Source organism: Triticum urartu, chromosome 6 (assembly GCF_003073215.2).
Source record: "Triticum urartu cultivar G1812 chromosome 6, Tu2.1, whole genome shotgun sequence".
NCBI lineage: Eukaryota > Viridiplantae > Streptophyta > Magnoliopsida > Poales > Poaceae > Triticum > Triticum urartu.
In genome coordinates this window covers 203,238,934-203,258,458 of record NC_053027.1, presented here as the reverse complement: position 1 = coordinate 203,258,458, position 19,525 = coordinate 203,238,934, and the positions used below count along the sequence as shown (strand labels likewise).

At 43.8% G+C, this 19,525-nt stretch overlaps 1 protein-coding gene across 1 annotated transcript; it reads left to right on the top strand.

The window, feature by feature from the left end:
* Window positions 1–4,213: 4,213 nt before the first annotated feature.
* On the top strand, window positions 4,214–13,947 carry LOC125512409 (serine/threonine protein phosphatase 2A 55 kDa regulatory subunit B beta isoform-like). Its single transcript, XM_048677504.1, is given in 15 exon segments — window positions 4,214–4,381; window positions 4,383–4,563; window positions 6,422–6,525; window positions 6,604–6,699; window positions 7,260–7,379; window positions 8,316–8,516; window positions 8,695–8,786; window positions 10,387–10,505; window positions 11,305–11,428; window positions 11,586–11,709; window positions 12,234–12,302; window positions 12,388–12,479; window positions 12,575–12,652; window positions 13,028–13,095; window positions 13,185–13,947. Coding segments are annotated over 15 exon segments (1,773 nt in total). The 3' UTR covers window positions 13,322–13,947.
* Window positions 13,948–19,525: the final 5,578 nt, after the last annotated feature.

Here is a 19,525-nt window from a genome sequence, read left to right as displayed (position 1 = left end):
ATAAAATGGTTTATGGAATCACAACATCTTGCATTGTGTGAGGGCATGAGAAGACGATGGACCTAGTGGCATTTTGAGGAGCATTATGCCTCCACACCGCTCCAAACAGAGATTATCATATATCCACAAGGGTGTGAACTTCGGAATACATCGTCGTCTCCGCGTGCCTTGGTTATCTCTTACCCGAGCCCTTTACTTATGCACTTTACTTTGTGATAGTCATAGTGTTTCTTGTTATATATCTTACTATCACTTAGTTGTTTATCTTGCTTAGCATAAGTTGTTCGTGCACATAGGTGAGCCTAATTTTTTTAGGTTTTGTGCTTGCCAAATTAGACGCTAGTTTTATTCCGCATTTGTTCAAGCCTAAATCGTAATTATTTTAAAGTGTCTATTCACCCCCCCTCTAGGCGACATCCACGATATTTCAACCGGTTTATGTACAGATCCCCAACACTACTAGCAAAGACCATCAACTCGTGTGGCCCAATACCCTTTGCATTAAACGCATTGTACTGGATCCGTAAGAAAATAATCGCACTGTCCCAGATCTCATACCCCCGGGCCCCAGCCCCACGCGAGGAAACTCAATCCCCCATTCCTAACCTAGTCGTCACACCTGCTATCTCTCCTATCTCCCGGCCGACGGTGAAGGCTGCCGTGCCGCTTGCCAGCCAGCTCCTTATGTGTTCCCTTCCTTCGTGTCTCTCATGTCCATTGGAGTTGCATTCATGTTCTCTTTAGGTATCTCCTCTACCATCCTGGTGGGGCCTATTTTAGGGAAATTCATGTCCTCACAAGAAGTTGGTTAGGATACAAGAGATGTTTTTACCTATAGGGTCCAATTTTCTTTCCTATGATTCTTTCGTCAGTGATTTTAAGGAAGTAATGCCTACCATCGAACAAGCTTGGGTTCGTTTAGTTAAAACCAAGGACCGGCCCGAACTCTCAGTGCACCGACTCTCGGTTAGCAGTTTCTCAAACAACCGATTGGTCATTGATTTTTAAAAACCGACTTTCTAAATAAACCGAGGAACCGAACCGACCAGTTTGGTCTAACCGAATGCCCAGGCTTAGGTACTGGTCGAACGTCCGGTGTCTCAGGAGGCACCAGACATCCGATGAGTACTGGAAATCCGTCAAAATGGTACTGGATAGGATACACTGGATTTTCGATAAGAACATAATTCCGTTTATTTGGCTCTGTTGAGATTGCACCGGATTTCCGGACGCAGCGGAACATCCATGGGCCAGGACCGAACATCCGGAGAAGGCCGGGTGATCGCCAATTTGGCTCTGGATAGGATGAACCAAATTTTCGATGGGGACCGAAAATCCGCCAGATTGCTTCTGTTAAAGATACACCGGGTTTCCGGTAAATGTCGGACATCCGGTGAGCAGCGTGTGAGCGGGCGTCCGGTAAATGCTGGACATCCTGTGAGCCAGATACCAAGTGGTTTTCCTGAAACATAAGGAGTAAGTATCTTCGGGGAAACCTCCCAGGGATGTTCTTTGGGTGTATGTGTGACATGGCTGTGTGATGTGAGTGAAAGACATTTAAAGAAACAATGGGTTTGAGCAAATCTTTCACGAGTCCCGATGATCCCCTCTTAATAGTGCGTGATCCCTATACTCAAGAACAAACCAAAAAAATCCCAAGTTTTTATCTTTGTTTCTTCATTCTTGAGCAATATAGAAATATGTGCTCCAGAATCCACACACATGATTCCATGGAGACTAAAACCTGTGATATACTTGGCAAACATGATTAGTCCCCTATATGTATATTGTCATCAACATAAAAATATGATTAATGGCAATATTGCACTTTCACTAACCTTCTTATATAGTGCTCCATGGCCTCCCTCCTCCTCACAAACAACAAAACCAATCTCATCAGACCTCTTTAAGTTAGTGTGTAGAGAAGACATGACCCCTTCGTGGGATGAGAGGTAAGCCTCTTCCTAGGAGGAGGAGGACCGTGGACTTGAAGGCCACGATTCATCTCGTGGCTCGAAGTGGGAGAGGGCATGTCACACTGAGGGCGGCGATTCTCCATCAGAGGAGGAACCAGATGAGGTGACATTCAAAGATGAAGAGGAGGAGGAGGAGGAAGAAGAGGCGAACAAGACACTGGAAGCGATGCCCATCGAACCAGTAAAACTTATTAGCACCGGTGATCACCTCCACTTTGTCGAGAACACTCCAACCAATATGGCTAGTTGTGGCTTTCGCCGCTGCACTATCGATGAGCCGTTGGAGGATTCACAATAGGAGAAGCCCAAGGCACAGGGGAAAGTTCATCGTGGGAGCTGGCATTATCGTCAACCCATGAAGAAGAAATTTCTCATGGATCCCAATTACGCCCTGATCCTCATCCACGCTCGATCCAAGATCACGTCCGCCAACTTGAGAAACATGCTAATAGTTTAAAAATTCAATATGACCTTTGATTTTTCTCATTTTGAGGGGTCACCATCCTTTGTTTTTACCTACTAGCGTTGGATTTAAAATAAACTCGACATAAATTTTAGTGCCCTTTATTTTGGTGCTAGCCACCAAAGATCATATGGGGCTCTAGAAACACTTTTTATTTATGCCAATATAAATAGCAGGCAGGTTCGTGACACCTATTTGACAGCGCCCTTTGACTTGTATTCGACCACTTAATGCCTTAGAGCATCTCCAACAGGCGCCGGTCGCGCCGCGCGCAAAAAACACATATGCCGCGCGTGCATCGGCTGGTTTGACGCGGCGCTTTGCGACCGCTCCAGCAGCGCGCAAAAAAGTAGCGCGCGTGCTCATTCTAGGCTATTGGAAAATAGATAAATTGCATAGATTTTAACGATACAAAGGTATTTTACATCGAAAACATAGAATGCATAATAATTAAAAACAACAAACGATAAAACACGAGACAGATTGCATAAAAAAACTAGTCTAAGTCGCTATCATCACTATCGTCATCCTCCTCGGCGGTGTCGTCCGAGGTATCCAGCCAGATGTCCAACCACCGATTATCATCCGGCGTGAAGAACGATTGCCCACCTGCTTCAACAAGATCGGACTGCGCATTCGCCAACGCCTTGCGCCGACGCCTGTCCAACCGCGCCTCGCGGCGCCTTCGCGTGTCCTCCTCGCGACGCCTTGCCCAGTAGGACTGCTCGTAGGCGACGTCTTCCGGGTGGCAGCGGCGCCACTCCGCCATGACCCGCTCGTCCTCCTGGGCGACGAGGAGGCGGCGCTGCCGCTTGGCGTGCTCCGCACGGTCTTGTGCCTTGTTCAGACGCAGCGGCGGGGCACGGAGCGCTTGCTGGAGCGTGTAGACATCCTGGAAGTTCATCTGGCCGCGCGGCCGGCCTAGGCGCCACGCCGCCGCGTCGTACGCGCGACCGGCCTCACGCGCCGTCCCGTACGTGCCGAGGCCGAGCCGGAGATCACCGGAGCGTATCTCCGCGTAGTAGCCGCCGTTGGGGCGCAGGCGGACGCCGCGGTAGCCGGACGCTCCTCGGCGGCGCGGCGGCATGGCGGCGCGTCGGTGGCGGGGCGCCGGGGCGGCGGAGGCGCGTCGGTGACGGGGCGCTGGAGCAGCGCGTGGCAGAGAAAGAGGAAGAGGAGAAGAGGAGACATGAAGAGGCGCGTGACGTGCGCCGCACTTTATAGGCGCGCCGAAAGCGGCGCGCAAAAGATGGCGCGCGAGTTAGCGCCTTTCGCACGCGCAAGCGATTTTCGCACACGTGGTTTTTCCACCGCCGCTGGATCACGGCAAAACGCCCCGCACGCGCTAAAGACTGCATTTACCGCGCGCACGTCGTTTCGTGCGGCCGTTGGAGATGCTCTTACATATGAAACAAGCGCGACACACCGGCTAGCGCAAAATGATTAAACTTACGCTAACACCGTCAAGAAGCCACCTTTGTCGCAGCCGCCATGCTTGCGCACGAGAGCGCTTGGAGCCACCACTACGCCTCGACCGTCGGGGGCAGCCCGACAGTCCCTAGAGTGTGGGACTATCTAGCAGCCATTTGAAATGATCAAGACATGACACTGTAGCTCAGTGCGTGCAGGGGCCACCGGCGGCCTGAGGCGCCACGACTTCGCTCGATGAACGGAGGTGGCGAAGCTAGAATTATAAGGAGAGAAAGATAAGTGTTTTCATGTAACAAGGAAAACTGGACGGCAAATTCGTACTTTTTGGGGGACCAAACGCGAAATGCCTCCTCCCCGCAGACAGGAAAGGCAGAAAAGCGCGAGCAATACAGGGGCGCAGGGGCCGCCTGGAACTCGCTCTCCACATCATTTGGCTGCAGCACCTCACCTCGTCTCTACCCCTCGATCTCCGTCGCCGTCTTCCCCCATTCTCCCAGGACCGACCATCCTCCCCCTCCCGATCTACCCCGCCGACGCCGCCGAGATCCTCGTTCCATGGTGTCGTGACGGCGGCGGCGCTCATGGACCCCAAGTCCCCCGACGACCGCCCGGAGGCGGCGGCGCCACAGCCGCTAGAGTGGCGGTTCGCGCAGGTCTTCGGCGAGCGCGGTGCTGGCGAGGACGTGCAGGAAGGTAAGGCGGCCGCAGCTCCCGTGCTTTCCCTACTCGTGTCTCGCCTCGCGAGATCTACCCAGTTTCGCTGGTGGGGGTTTGACGCCGCCGCGACCCCTTGAAGGCCGCGCATTTCACTCAAGGGATGCGGGGATCTCCTAGATTCGGGCGGTGGCGCCCTTTGCGAATCGAGGCGGAGGCTTCGCCGTGATTTGGGTTCCAAGCGCTTGGTTCCAGGCGTTCTACTTCTTGCATCGTGTTTCTCGGCGATCTAGTACGGTTCGTGGCTAAATGTCCAACAATTTATTACGGGCGGTCGGGTGCTTAGCTAAACGTCGTCACGTGCGGGAATCAGTCAGTTCATGCAGTAGGCCTTGCTGCTTGGATGTGCCTCTCGTAGGATTGATTCTTGTTGCAGGGAGGCTTTGGACGTGGTAGCTGGTAATGTTGTTAGGCATCGTTGCCTCCATGCCGGTGAGTCGAGTTGACGGTAGGAAACTAGGAATGCTTGGTGGATTCGCTTAGGGTATTTATTGGCGCTTTACAGCATGGCATGTGGGTGGCGTGTTCAAAGTCCAAAACTTTTTGTGTGATGAACTGATGACATGTGGGGATCGTGGGTGCGCTATTGTTTTCTAGGCCCTGGGATGGCTGCACAATAAATTTACGAGCTTTGGCAGATGAACTGGGCGCAAACAATGTGTACTGGGTGCTTCTGAGCCGTGAGTGAGTGTGGTGTCCTTTTGTGACTAAGCCATACCATAATTATCTTCAGCATTTGGCATCGGGTACGCAGGGTTCATAAGCAGGTCTAGTTTGTACAGCATAAAGAATGTTACAGCTTCTACCTTTTTATGCCTTTTGCGGAACAGCGAGGTATATCTTTTTATGCCTTTTTATCCTAAATTGTACCTATATTTTCAAGATATAGACACGACACACAATTTCAGTCTTTGACATGCATTCCTTTGAGGTCAATGTTGCAGTCGTTCAGTTCAGTTTCGTACATCTTGCTCTAATTTTAGCCATAGTTTTCTATGAGCAGCCTTACATCACTATCACGACCTAAGGCCGCGCTTGGTTTGTCGTTTCTCCACCGAATTCATTTTACACCTGTAACCACTTCCATCCGACTGGGTAACCATAAAAACTGGACGGAAAGAAAACGGAGCGTGGGAGGTGTGTGTATTATTTTTCCAGGTGGAGGCACAAAATGGCCCGTTTTTTCTGGATCTAAACAACCAACCAAGCGGGTGTTTCCGAGAAGCACGTATTCATTTTCCGCCTGGATGTTTTACACCCGTAATCATCCGTGAAACGATGAACCAAGCGTGGCCTAAGGATCTGTAGACAACCCGTTTGTATGTAATATGACGCAGTTCTGATATTCTGGTTAATTGTTACCAAAACAAGCTCTCGCTCCACTTTTCAACGAATTGCTACCACAAAACTAGAAGTCCTACAGAATCCAGCCCTGTTTATCTAACCCAGTTACCCGGGACATGTTTAACATGTTTCCAATACCTGCTATTAAGGAGCTCTTTTTGTAGAATACACTCCAATTCTTTGCAGTGATGGAGAAATTGATCACTTGCCAAAAGATAACCAAGCATATTTTTTTCCCAGCAGCATCCATGATGTTTGGTTCCTTTATAGGAATGTTCAAAACACATAAACTTGTTTGAATGCTTAGTCCTAGATTTACCATCTGTGTATAGAGTTAACATACGGTAATTCATCTCTTCAATCTGAATTGTCTGATACATGTGGTTCCGTTCATTTTAGTAGACGGTTGTGTCAATTGACTTTAATATGATTTTCTTGGTTTACTGTAGTCTGCCAAGTCATATTTATATTTTTACTAAATTTGTTGTTTCAGTTGACATCATTTCTGCAATCGAGTTTGACAAATCTGGTGATCATCTTGCCACTGGTGATAGGGGTGGACGCGTAGTTTTGTTTGAAAGAACTGATGCCAGGGGTGTAAGTACCGCACCATCCAAGTGTTGTTGCTTTCTTGCTTAAATCTATTGTGCCCATAAACTAAAGCTATATATGCAGAATGCCAGTCGGACAGAGCTTGAGAGACAAGATTATTCGGTGCCCAGGCATCCTGAGTTCCGCTATAAAACTGAATTTCAGAGTCATGAACCTGAGGTATGCTACTTTGGGTCCTTGGCCGTAAATTACCATGTTCTATATGTCTCCAGCATCTTAGGTCCCATGCAGTTTGGGGTTTTTTTAACAAGGAAATATCCAATCTGACTGCATGTTTTCATTTTGTGTTAAATCTCTGGAGATCTTGTGCCCCAGAGAGACTGGAGTTAAAAGTTTGTGACAGAACTTGGATGAAATCATACCATGTCTGCATAATGTGTTTCCCCCACTTTGTACGGTAGACATAGGAAATTGTCATCATACACATTTAGAATGTGTGCAGTCCTTTTTGTTTTGATGGCCAGTACACATTTTGTAAAGTACTCCCTCCATTCCAAAATAGATGACCCAACTTTGTACTAAAGTTAGTACAAAGTTGGGTCATCTATTTTGGAACGGAGGGAGTATTTCTTAGTTTTAGTTGCAGGATAAGCTTGCCAGCAGAAAAGCAACATAAATCATTTTTATACTGCTATTGCATGTTATCTTCTAAATGAAACTATTGCTTAGTAATATCCTTGAAATGTGATTTTTCCTGATCTTATATGTAATTTATGTAGTTCGATTACCTAAAGAGTTTGGAAATAGAGGAGAAAATCAACAAGATCAAGTGGGGCCAAACAGCCAACAATGCTCTCTTTATCTTGTCTACAAATGACAAAACAATCAAGTACTGGAAGGTATGTATAAATCAAGTACTGATCATCAGAAGCTTGCTCGATTTATTTCTTCTGGTCATGAGATTTTTCCTTCACTAGTGTTTCTCTAGCCATGTCATGCTTGGAAGATGTATCCATTGCTTAATGTACTCCCTCCGTCCCATAATATAAGATGTTATTACATCGGATATGTGAGTATATTGGATGTAATAACGTCTTATATCATGGGACGGAGGGGGGTACCAAATACTGTTGGGCACCTTAGGGGTGGATTTACAGTAAGCCTATTTTTTCCATTTATGCTGGCTTGTTTGATCAAGATAAATATTGTTTTATACTTATGATTGTTTACAAATACAAATGAAGTATTCAATTTCTTCTTTACACTGTTAATAATTCTCAATCCCATCGCTTGCCTTTTTGTATAGAGTTCATTGCTACTTGTCAAACCAGTAACCGTGTACATGCAATGCACATTAATATTAGGCAATGTTTTTTCTGAGTGGATATTAGGCAATATATTAATTGCCTCAGACACTAATATTGGCAAGATCTTAATTGTACGTTGATATTAGGTAGTATATAATCAATTAGTTGACGCTGATGTTGATATTAGGTATACTATTAATCAGGGGAGGGTGCTAAACACCGGGTCAACATAGACCATTGGATAGACGTGGTTGACCGTGTGAGATATGTTGGATCTCCACAACTCGCTCCTTTTATATTGGTATAGATGTCTGGGCAATCAATTCGACATCTATTACTGCTTTGTTATATCTGCAGCCGCACGACAAGAAACTGAATACAAATGAAGTATTCAGTTTCTTCTTTACATTGTTAATAATTCTCAATACCATTGCTTGCCTTTTTATATAAAAAGTCCATTTGCACTTGCCAAATACAAGGGCAGTCCGTGTGATATTGGTGCCTTACTGCTTTGTCATATATCTGCAGGTGCAAGACAAAAAAGTGAAACGGATTTCAGTAATGAATTTGGATACTTCCCAGAGTGCAGACAATGGGACAACTTCTAGTTCGAGTACCAGTAGCTCTAGAGGTCTTCCTAATGGAGGATCCTCAGAAAAGTCATACAATTGTGCAAACAATGATCTGCCATTCCCTCCTGGGGGATATGCATCATTGCGTTTGCCTGTGGTAGTTGTACTTAACCCACTTTATCCAACATCTGTAGTTCTGTACATTCAGCAGTAATGCATGTATTTAAAATAAGTACAGTATCTTTTCTCATGATAAGACACTTGTAAGCTTTCTGGCAAATTGTATGTAAGTTGCAATTAACAAATCTGATGAGTTTCATTTACTTCGTTTGCAGGTTACAGGCCAAGAGTTAAACCCTGTCGCTAGATGCCGGCGTGTATATGCACACGCCCATGATTACCATATCAATTCCATTTCAAATAATAGGTTAGCTTCCTGTTGAGTTATAGATGTCTGGTCAAATTGTAAGATTTTGTAATCTGTGTACTTGTTTTACTTGCTCTTGACTTTACATTGCTTACATATCCCCTTCACTCGGTCTTATTATTTTGTTACCCTTGCTATTTTCTGTCTCTTTTCTCTGTTTAATGTGGAAACTACTCCCACCGTATTTCTCATATTCTTTCCCAATTTAGAAAGCTGCCTAAGCTTTCTCTGTGTTATCGAGCTAGAGTTTATTGTTCTCATGACTATTGTGTACACATAAATTATACTCTTTCATGGTGCTTTAACCTTTATTTATCATTGTTTTCTTATGAGTTGACCACCTGCCTCTTAGTATTGTTGCACAGTTTCATTTCATAGATGTTCACCATGTTGTGCTTTAGTTTTCCTTCTGAAGGTCTGGCTAGTATATTGTGTCATGTTTTTTCTTCATCTCCATGTCCTCTACAAGTTGTTCTGTCATCTTACAGAGTAATCCATACTTGGCCATTAGGGCATGATTATTGATGCCTGGGTCGCTTGTTATTTTTACATTATGTAGGTAATGTTGTCGCATACTAGGCCTAGGGAGAGGCTCTCGCCCCTGTGAGGCAAGATAGAACTATTCTTCTAACTCTTGCTCGCTTTATTCCTTGTAGGGGTTCCTCTTTTTGTAGAGGCCTAACAATCTAATCTAAGTAACAAATCATGTATATTATCTCTAATTGGCTTACGGCTCAAGCTAAAAGACATATCCCTAATTTAAAGATAAATTTCCGAACTGAGAGATCATGGGGACCCTTTCCCTAACTTGGTGCTTGGCAGGCCATGTATGACATACATAACGAATGTACACTCTGTCTTGTTGTCAAATATTAACCTTTCTGTTTCGTGCATTTCTTGAGAAATTGTGATATGGCCTACTACCTCCATCCTGGTTTATTGGCCCCCTTTGTAATTTGTGTCAAATTTTGACCAAAGATATAACTGACAAAATGTTAATGCATGCCAACAAAAATTATATCCTTGGATTCGTATTTGTACATAGTTAATATAATTTTTTGGTGACATGCATGAACATTTTGTTAGTTGAATCTATGGTCAAAATTTGACACGAAATACAATGGGGACCAATAAACCAGGACGGAGGTAGTAAAAGGTTATCATGATTGAACCCTAAGAAACATGCCATGTTTATAGCATATAAACTTGTCCTGTGGCAACACTGGCCATCACTTTGGGTAATGTGTACTATCTGGCATGTAATCCAGAAGTCTTGAGAAGTTGATACTGCTAGATACATGATATATAAGCTGTTTATACCTGTTTGTATTACCCCTTATTATGAAGGGTTTCCTTCAGATGTGCCATGTGCATGTACTCTATGTATTGGTGTCTACAGACACAATCAAAGGATGTTCATATGGTAAAATAATGTTATGGTTAACAGGGGGCACTATATTTAAATTCCGTTTGCCCTTTGGATGACTTGATATGATTGGCTTTCTGCAACTAATATATTTATATGCCTTGGTTGATTTATGAATGACACAATGCACGTGCATTATGCTGATATCTTGTTCTCATGTTGTTTTGCTTCAAGTGATGGCGAGACATTCATATCAGCAGATGATCTGCGAATTAATCTGTGGAATTTGGAAATCAACAGTCAGAGCTTTAACATTGTTGATGTGAAGCCTGCAAACATGGAGGATCTAACTGGTAAGCTTGCCAGTCCAATAAGAACTATTTGGTTAATTTATATGTTAAGCATGCAGTGTTATCTAACTGGTGGACGAAATATAATTCTCTATTAGCGGGGTAAGATGCGTAAATATAAACATGATCAGGTAATTTTACCTTTTGTTTAAATCACAGACCTTTTTACCTTGCAAGCGTTGCCGTGCTGCAGGAGTTACCTTCTATGCAGGGCCTCCAAGTTTTCTTTGTAGTCCCTTTTCCTTTCCAAAAAAAAAAATTAAATCATCTGTATGGCCTATTGTTGGAACTTGGATCAACAAGCATGCATCAGTATATACCAATTAGATCTTTGAGGGTCAAAATTTCTCTGATGCATTGTGGATAAGGAAGATGGGATGAAAGGCAATTCCTATACTTTCTCACCTACCAAATTCTTGATGATTTGTCACTCTGTAGCTATATGTTCGCATCCTAGCTAGCAATTCTTTGTGATTAATAGTCTGCAGCTTTCATGTGATTTCTAGAAATACAGATCATAGTAGTTCTTGATGTATAGGAAACCACAAGTAAATAAAAAACAAAGTAGTCTGCATCAGCTGTTGCTGCTCAGATACAAAGCTATCTTATCTTGAATTTGTGATTTCCCAATATTTTCTCTTGGTTCATAGTGCAATACCTTTGGTCTTTGTTGTTAATTTTAAATATCCGTATGTGATTATTTTTTAATGTCCGATATGATTCCTGTCACGTCAGTTATTTATTCCTCTTCCTTTTCCCTGTGGTAATATGCATCACTTGTTATATTTCTGTGAAATTTCAGAGGTGATTACATGTGCGGAGTTCCATCCAACTCACTGTAATACACTAGCCTATAGTAGCTCAAAGGGCGCTATCAGGCTTATTGACCTGCGGCAATCAGCACTGTGTGACAACCATTCTAAACTGTTAGTAATCACCCCTTGCACTTCCTGATGTAACAGTTATCCTTGTTTAGAGGGCAATTCTCAATAGAGTTTGAAGGATTACAAACATTTCAAGTTCAATTATTCAATTAAACTTTGCACAAACTATTTTCTAATTCATTGGTACCATCTTGTACAGATTTGAGGAGCATGAAGCACCTGGATCAAAATCCTTTTTTACGGAGATAATTGCATCCGTTTCAGATATAAAGTTTGCAAGGGATGGACGGCATATTCTTAGTCGTGATTATATGACTCTCAAGGTTTGTGATCTATCTACGATCTACTCATTGAGTCTTTCTGGCCTTTTGCTCTCTTGTGTAAATTGAATGCAAAAGTTATCTGAAGAAATCAAACTATTGATTTGATACTAATATCTTGTCGACGTGTTCATCATGCACTGGTCTTTGAGGCATACTGCTTTCATTTTTTATGTTATGGATAAGCTGCATTAAATTGATGGTTGTCTGCATCAACTATTATTCCGTTTCTAAGTAACTTTAAAATACAGGGTTAGAACATTTTCTTTGGACTTTGTATAAGTAAACAATAGCTTATTGTAAAGTTCCGATTTTCACTCTGACTGGCTAGTAACATGGAAATCTGAAACCTTCTTGGTAAATTTTGTATGTCATGCTGTTGATTCCAACATTTCTGTATGATATATTGAAGTAAATGAATATTGGAATTTCTGGGTTGTGGATCCTTTGGTTTTCAGTTTGCTTTCTTAGATAAAAAGTGATTTGCTGCTTGTATCTTTAGTTCAATATCCTTTTTTTTTCTTCAGTTATGGGATCTCAACATGGATTCAGGCCCAGTAGCAACTTTCCAAGTTCATGAACATTTAAGGCCTAAGGTGAATTTTTTCATCCGAATGATAGCAAAGTAGCAACGTCAAGACCTTTTATGTCCTAATGATGTGTTGATCTCATCTGTTGTAGCTTTGCGATCTATATGAAAACGATTCAATCTTTGACAAATTTGAATGTTGTCTGAGTGGGGATGGTCATCGTCTTGCTACTGGCTCTTACAGGTATTATCATTATGAGCTATAAAAGGTGGTAGCCATTGTTGAATTTGTAACTCATGTATGCTAACTTGTACTCTTCTTGTTGTGCTCTACTGTAGTAATTTATTCCGTGTTTTTGGTTGTACTCCTGGAAATACTGAGGCAACCACTTTAGAAGCAAGCAGAAACCCTATGAGGTATGCCATATCTTCTGATTTATTTATGTTTATATTGTTATGAACGGTTATACTCTACTTGGACATGGGCTAGTCCAATTTGTGCATAATTCATAAGCACCTTGCATCCGACATAGTTCTATGCTTCACTTAGTTCAATATGGCACTGCCTATTCTCCTGCTATTCTGGAGCTACCTAGATTTCTTCTATATGTTTCATTTATGATTCATATGCCAAGTTGGTGGGATTACCAAATACTCGACATAGGTGAACAGTGACCAATTAGTAGTAGGTATAAACACAACAATGTTCACCGACCCACACTCCTAACATAAATTATGTTTTCTAAACCTGGCTAATTATTTCTTCATTTGTTGGGATTGAAAACTGTATAGGCGTCAGGTTGCTAATCCAACAAGGCCTACAAGAACCCTGACCTCTTTGACCCGTGCTGTGAGGAGAGGTAAGTGTCTCTTGTATCATAGATTTGATTATTTCTGTCACATAGGTAGAGTAGATTGACCTACTTCTCCTTGTGCAAATGTTGCACAGGGGGTGAAAATGCAGGAGCCGATGGCAATGGGAATTCTAATGACTTCTCAACAAAGTTACTCCATCTTGCGTGGCACCCAACTGAGAATTCCATTGCGTGTGCTGCTGGGAATAGCTTGTACATGTATTATGCATAGGGAATGTGCTAGAGAAGATTCACTGTTTTTGGTTTGTTCAATGTGAAAGCTTGGGCCTTGCACATGCAACCAGGGAAATGGTGCAGGACATTGTCGTCAATTCCGTGATTGGGGTCGAAAGAGGCGGTTGGCACCCACGGGATGGATATCCTTCAACTCCAAGCATAGCAGACTATTTCCTTCTGATTCTTTAGTAAATGTGAAACACAAATTCTAATCGCACCAAAGTTTTTGGGTCCCAAGATATGATTGTAGCTGCATGTGTAGCCAAAACACCAGCAGTTGGAGGACAGAGCAGAAGATAGCAAGGCTGATTCTAATTTCACTTGGTCACAGGAAATATCTGCTTACTGTGGATGTAAGAAATTTGCTTCTCTTCAAATGTAATGTAATGCCGCCTAGCCAGGGTTAACCATCTGCTGTCACCAACGGTGAAACATCTGTGGACATAAATTATGACTTGTAGTTCTCCCCCCTTGTTCTTTTGTTGGTGGTCCAAACTTACAATAAGTTTGCAGGTGTGACTCAACTCCTGCTGCATGTGATCGGCTGTGACCTATAAGTTGTATATGCTACATTTTGCCATGCAAAACTCACAACTAATGATATGAATTCTTGAGTATTCATGTCTGGCCTGTGCAATATCTATGCATTTTTGCAATCCTCTTTAGATTATGCATCAATTTTATTACAGTGTAATGCCAGGACACTCTGACTAGCTCCTTGCCAGAAGAATATTTGTTTTTTTTCTATGTACACACTTCACTTGATTTGTAGTATTGGAATTCTTATATAGTACTGACCTAAACGTTCTTATATACTCCCTCCTTCCCAAAATAAGTGTCAACTTTGTACTAACTTTTGTACAAAATTGTACTAAGTTTAAGGCACTTATTTTGGGATGGAGGGAGTATTAAGTTTACAGAGTAATTTTTTTCATGATGTTTTTTCTCTTTATGTATGTTGTTTATTCAGTTTTGCTAAAACACATCTAGATGTGCCCTAAGTATTGCACATCTAAGTCATGTATCATTAATTTTACATGAAGATTCATGCAGACATTTACTTTTGCCTTTTTTCTTTTTCTTTGTAGTGTGATTTGATTGCTTAGATGTGCAATGACTAGGACAAACCCTTGTTTATTTGTAGGATTGGAATCCTTAGGATGTTTTTCCTGAGGATAGTGACACTGTGTTTTGGAGTAAATTGCCATTCACTGATATTTGTTCCACAATATATATGCATGACTAGCACATATGCCAGTGCGTTGCACTTGCACCGGTACAAAAAATTAACGCGTCTATTAGCGCGGCAATGATACCATCCGAGGTAAAAAATTGGTTGTGACCATACTCAAGTTTCCAATGATTTTTTTCTACCCGGTGGCTGCGCACGCACTGCGGTATAAAAAATGCATATCAATAAGGCCGCTGCTACAAATCATCCGACTTATTTCCTTTGAAAATCAGTTGGGTCCGTAGCCCTCCGATTCATCCATAGATGGGGTAAGCACATCAGCCCGCTCTCGTCTTTCTCCTCCCGAGTCAACAAACCCAAATGTCGCACTTAGCAGCCTACCATCCCCCTGGCCGCCCTCTCTGTTGCTGCCAAACAGTGTCGCCGCTTCAGCACTGCTGCAGAGTAGAAGAACCACCCCGTGGCCGGCGACGACGTGGATTCAATGCAGCACCGGTGGCCGGCGACGACGTGGCTTCAATGCAGCACCGGTGGCCGGCGACGATGTGGCTTCATTGCAGCGTCGGTGGCATTCATTGGAGCACCGGGGCCGGCGACGTGGCTCATTGGAGCACCGGTGGCCGACGACGAGGGCTTCATTGCAGCTCCAATGAAGCTCCATTGCAGCCGCGGCGGAGCTCCAACGACCCAGACGACGCTCCATTGCAGCCGCGACGGAGCTCCAACGACCCGGACGACGCTCCATTGAAGCCCCGGGCGCGCTTCATTGGAGCGCCGACGTCAACGGCGAACGCTGCTACGCAGCACACGCCAGTCATGGCGGAAGCTGCGACGTAGCACGTGCCGGCGATGAGGGAAGCTGCTATGCAGCGCGGGGGTGCTGTGGTGCAGCTCCGGCAGCTCTTCAAAGCATCCATGTCGGACCTTCAACGACCTCGCGCGGTGCTCCAGCGAGGATGAATCAGGCGACGCCGACGGTCGTCACCTCCTCTGCTGCGACGCAGCGCGCGGCGACGACGAGCGAAGCAGCGATGCAACACGGTAATGCTGGGATGCAGCTCCGGTGACACTTCAAAGCAGCCATGGCGGAGCTTCAGCGACCTCGTGCGGTGCTCGTCGACACTTGTCCCCTACTCCGCTGCAGTGATGCTCCCCCCCCCCCCCCCCCCCCCCCGCGACACGTGGTTTGCAGAGAGAGCGGCTTACGCGAGAAACTTTTCATCCGACTGATTCTAAACGTTTTCCTATCAATAATGCATCTCTAAAGATCAGTTTAGGATATTTTTTTAAGCTGCCTTTGTGAGCACGTAGGATGTTTTTGTTTTAAATAAATTCTCTTTGGTTGGTCATATATGACTATGTGACTTTCTTTCTTCCGCGTAGTGTACATAGGACCCATATCTCTTATTGTCAGATCCAGCTATAGCTAAGTTAATTCTTCTTTTTTGTAGTGTACATAGGACCCATATCTCATCCTCCACTTCTTGTTTGTGCCTTGGCTTGTGACTATTGCAATTTACGAAGGTATATAAGTTGGTAGAATTTCTGTAAAGAGACAGGGTGGGACTATTAATTAGTAATAAAGGAATTCTATTTCTCGGTGACGCCCTCGGTGACAAGGAATTCTATTTCTAAGGTGGCACTAACTCTGTTTTTCTAGGCATTGGCACTAACTCTGTTGGCTGGCACTTTAAGGTATGTGGGGCTGGACAGATCAATTAATGGCCCATATATAACAGCAAAACCTGGCCCAGGTGTACGCTGCTGGATATAATAAGGTGGGATGTATGAGAGGGAGCTCCTATGCAGCGCTGCAGGCGCCCGTTAACGATCCGGCGCCTGCAGCGCTGCTAGCATCAGCCGGCCCACTAGCGTCTGTCCCAGTTTTTTTATTTTTTTGTTACGAAAATACAAATATGAAATCAAAAAAGGTTTACAGATTTAAAGAAAAAAGGTTCATCCATTTTAAATAAAAGGTTCGTATCTTTAAAAAAGGTTCATCAATTTTGAAAAAAGTTCATTCAAATTGAAAAAAAGTTCATCCAATTTAGAAAAAGTTCATAAAATTTGAAAAAAGTTTATAGAAATTCAAAAAAAGTTCATGTATTTTTAGAAAAAGTTCATTGAACTTAAAAAAGTTCATAAAAAAAAATTCATCCATTTTCAAAAAGATGTTCATCAAATTTCAAAGTAGCTCATCGATATTCAAAAAAGTTCATCAACCTACAAAAAAACTGTTGAAATTTTTAAAAAGTTCATATATATTCAAAAAAGTTCACAGAATTTTCAAAAAAGAAAATGTCAACCGGCGCATAGATGGGCCAGCGCATAGGCGCCAAATAGGAAATTCCCATACGAGACCGGAGGACTCTCGATCGTGTGCTCGATCAGGAGACGTGCGAACCCAGGTAATATTAATGACCTACCGCACTACGCGGGACGAAACTAAGAATATCACTTTGGTTTAATAATAGGTATAGATATAGAATAGATATAGATATAGATATAGATTTGAAGATTTTGGTGAAGGGGAGGCACAAGTGGAAGTCTCGGCAATATGCATAATTTGGAGATTTTGGTGGATGCATGTTTCCGGTATTCAACCGGATGGGCTTGGCAATGTTCAGCCAAATGGGTGTATCACTGCTGGCCCAACCGAGTGATCCTTTGGAGAGAGGACTCAGGTCGTCAGAGCTTGTTACGCCTAAGAGCATCTTCAACAGCTGTGCGACGTGCTAAAAAATCGTTTACAATGTTGTAGTCGTGAGTTTTTGCGTGGCGAAAAGCACTTGCTTCAGCGGCCGCTGGAAAGTATAGCGCGCACGAGCCGCTCCAGTAGCTGCTGCAAAAAAACTGCGCATGCACTCTAGCACAAACAATATATGCACTTCAAACAGAACCAAAAAGATCAAACACAAATAAAATAAATCAACAATAAATAGTTCAATTTTATTATTATAACTCAAACAAATAGTTTATCTAGCAATACAACAAATAGTTCAACAATACAACATCAAACATACAAATCATGATGCTCTTTGTCGGCCATTCTATGTCCACCACTTCTCGATAAGATCCTTCTGAAGATCATCATGCGTTTCAGCACGTTGAATGGCATGATAGGAGGCAACAAATCAGGCCACCCTCGCAGCCCTCCGCCGCACTCGCACGGGATGTCCCAAGAGCTCATACTGAGAGTAGTATAAATTTTGGCCACGCTCATTCTCGATGATCATATTGTGCATGATCACACAAGCATGCATGTTGTACCAAAGCATCTTTTGATCCCAAAATCTAGCCGGTCTTCTCACAATGGCAAATTGGGCTTGCAAAATTCCAAAAGCTCTCTCCATATCTTTCCTAGCCGCCGCTTGAGCATTGTGGAAATCAAGTTTTTTCTTACCTTTCGGTTTTTTCAACGGCTTCACAAATGTTTGCCACTTTGGATAGATGCCATCCGCAAGATAGTAGCCATAGTTGTATGTATGGCCATTTGCTACAAACTGCACCGATGGCAGTTCACCATTTGCAATCTTATTCATGAGTGGTGACCGATTAACAACATTGATATCACTCAAAGATCCAGGCATTCCAAAAAAAAACATGCCAAATCCAAGTCTCTTGATCGACCACTGCTTCAAGGATTATAGTGGAACCCCTTTTTTGGCCGTGGAATTGGCCATGCCATGCCTTAGGACAGTTCTTCCAACTCCAATACATGCAATCTATTGAGCTAAGCATACCTGGGAACCCGCAAACTTTGTTCATCTCCAAAAGCCTTGCGACGTCTTCATCATTAGGAGATCTCAAATACTCCTGGCCAAACACTTGCACAATTTCGATTGCGAAGCGCTTGCCACACATGATGGCTTGACTCTCACCCATGGCCAAGTGGTCATCAACTAGATCAGCCGGAATACCGTATGCCAACATATGCAAAGCGGCTGTCACCTCCTGAAAGGTGCTATGCTCAAGCTCTCGCACGGCATTCCTCCTTTGCTGAAGAACCGATCATGGCTCGCCAATCTATCTGCAATGCACCTGAACAACTCGGTGCTCATTCTAAACCGGCGCCGGAAGTATGACTCGGGGTACACGGAATTATGCACAAAATAGTGCCCCATCTATCTCTTGTCGGCATCGATCTTATCTCTCCAAATTTTCTGCTGACCCATAACCGAACCACCGTGCTTCGGTTTTTTGTTGATGTGCGTAGATAGGATCATTGCAAGATCCTCCTCCTCTTCAATATCAAATTCTTCTTCGGAAGAATCATATGACGAACTCATCTACAATGCTCAATTTAAACTAGTCTATAAAAACTACAAACAACATGCACCAAATCCATGTAAAAATGTGAAGTTGAAGCAATACATACCTTGCAAGCGTTTTGTCGAACACCTTGTGGGCGCCGAGCGGCAGTGGGTGGCCGGGCGCTCTTCGTCGGAGGAATGGCACGCACGAGGGGCGGCGGCGACTAGAGGGAGACGAAGGAAGCAGTGGCGGCACGGGCATAGCCGAGGAAGTGCCAGAATGGTTGCCGGAAGAAATGGGGTGGTGCGAGCGGCGCGCTAGCGCCTAGGTCGGGGTAGGTGGAAGACGCGAACGGGCGCTCGAGTGTGCAGCGCGCGGGAGCGGGCGCAGCAAATAAACGACGCGCGATGGGGTTTTGGACCGCGCGCTGAACTGCTTATGCCGCGCGCGCAATTTTTGTGCCTCCACTGGAGCTCCCGGGGCAGTTATGCGCACGCAAAAAACCTAAAATTTTCAGCGCGACGCTTATATAGCGCGGCCGTTGGAGATGCTCTAATACTTCTGATGAGGACATGAATACCTTCAATACGACCAAAAATATTGCATACATGTATATTTGTGAGGTGATTTCTAATGCAAACTATGCAATAATTTATTTATGTCATCCAAGACAAAAATACTTCACAAACTTTTGTGCCATGTCTAATTGCAGGTGTATGAAACATTTGTACAATCCACATATGAAGATAAGGG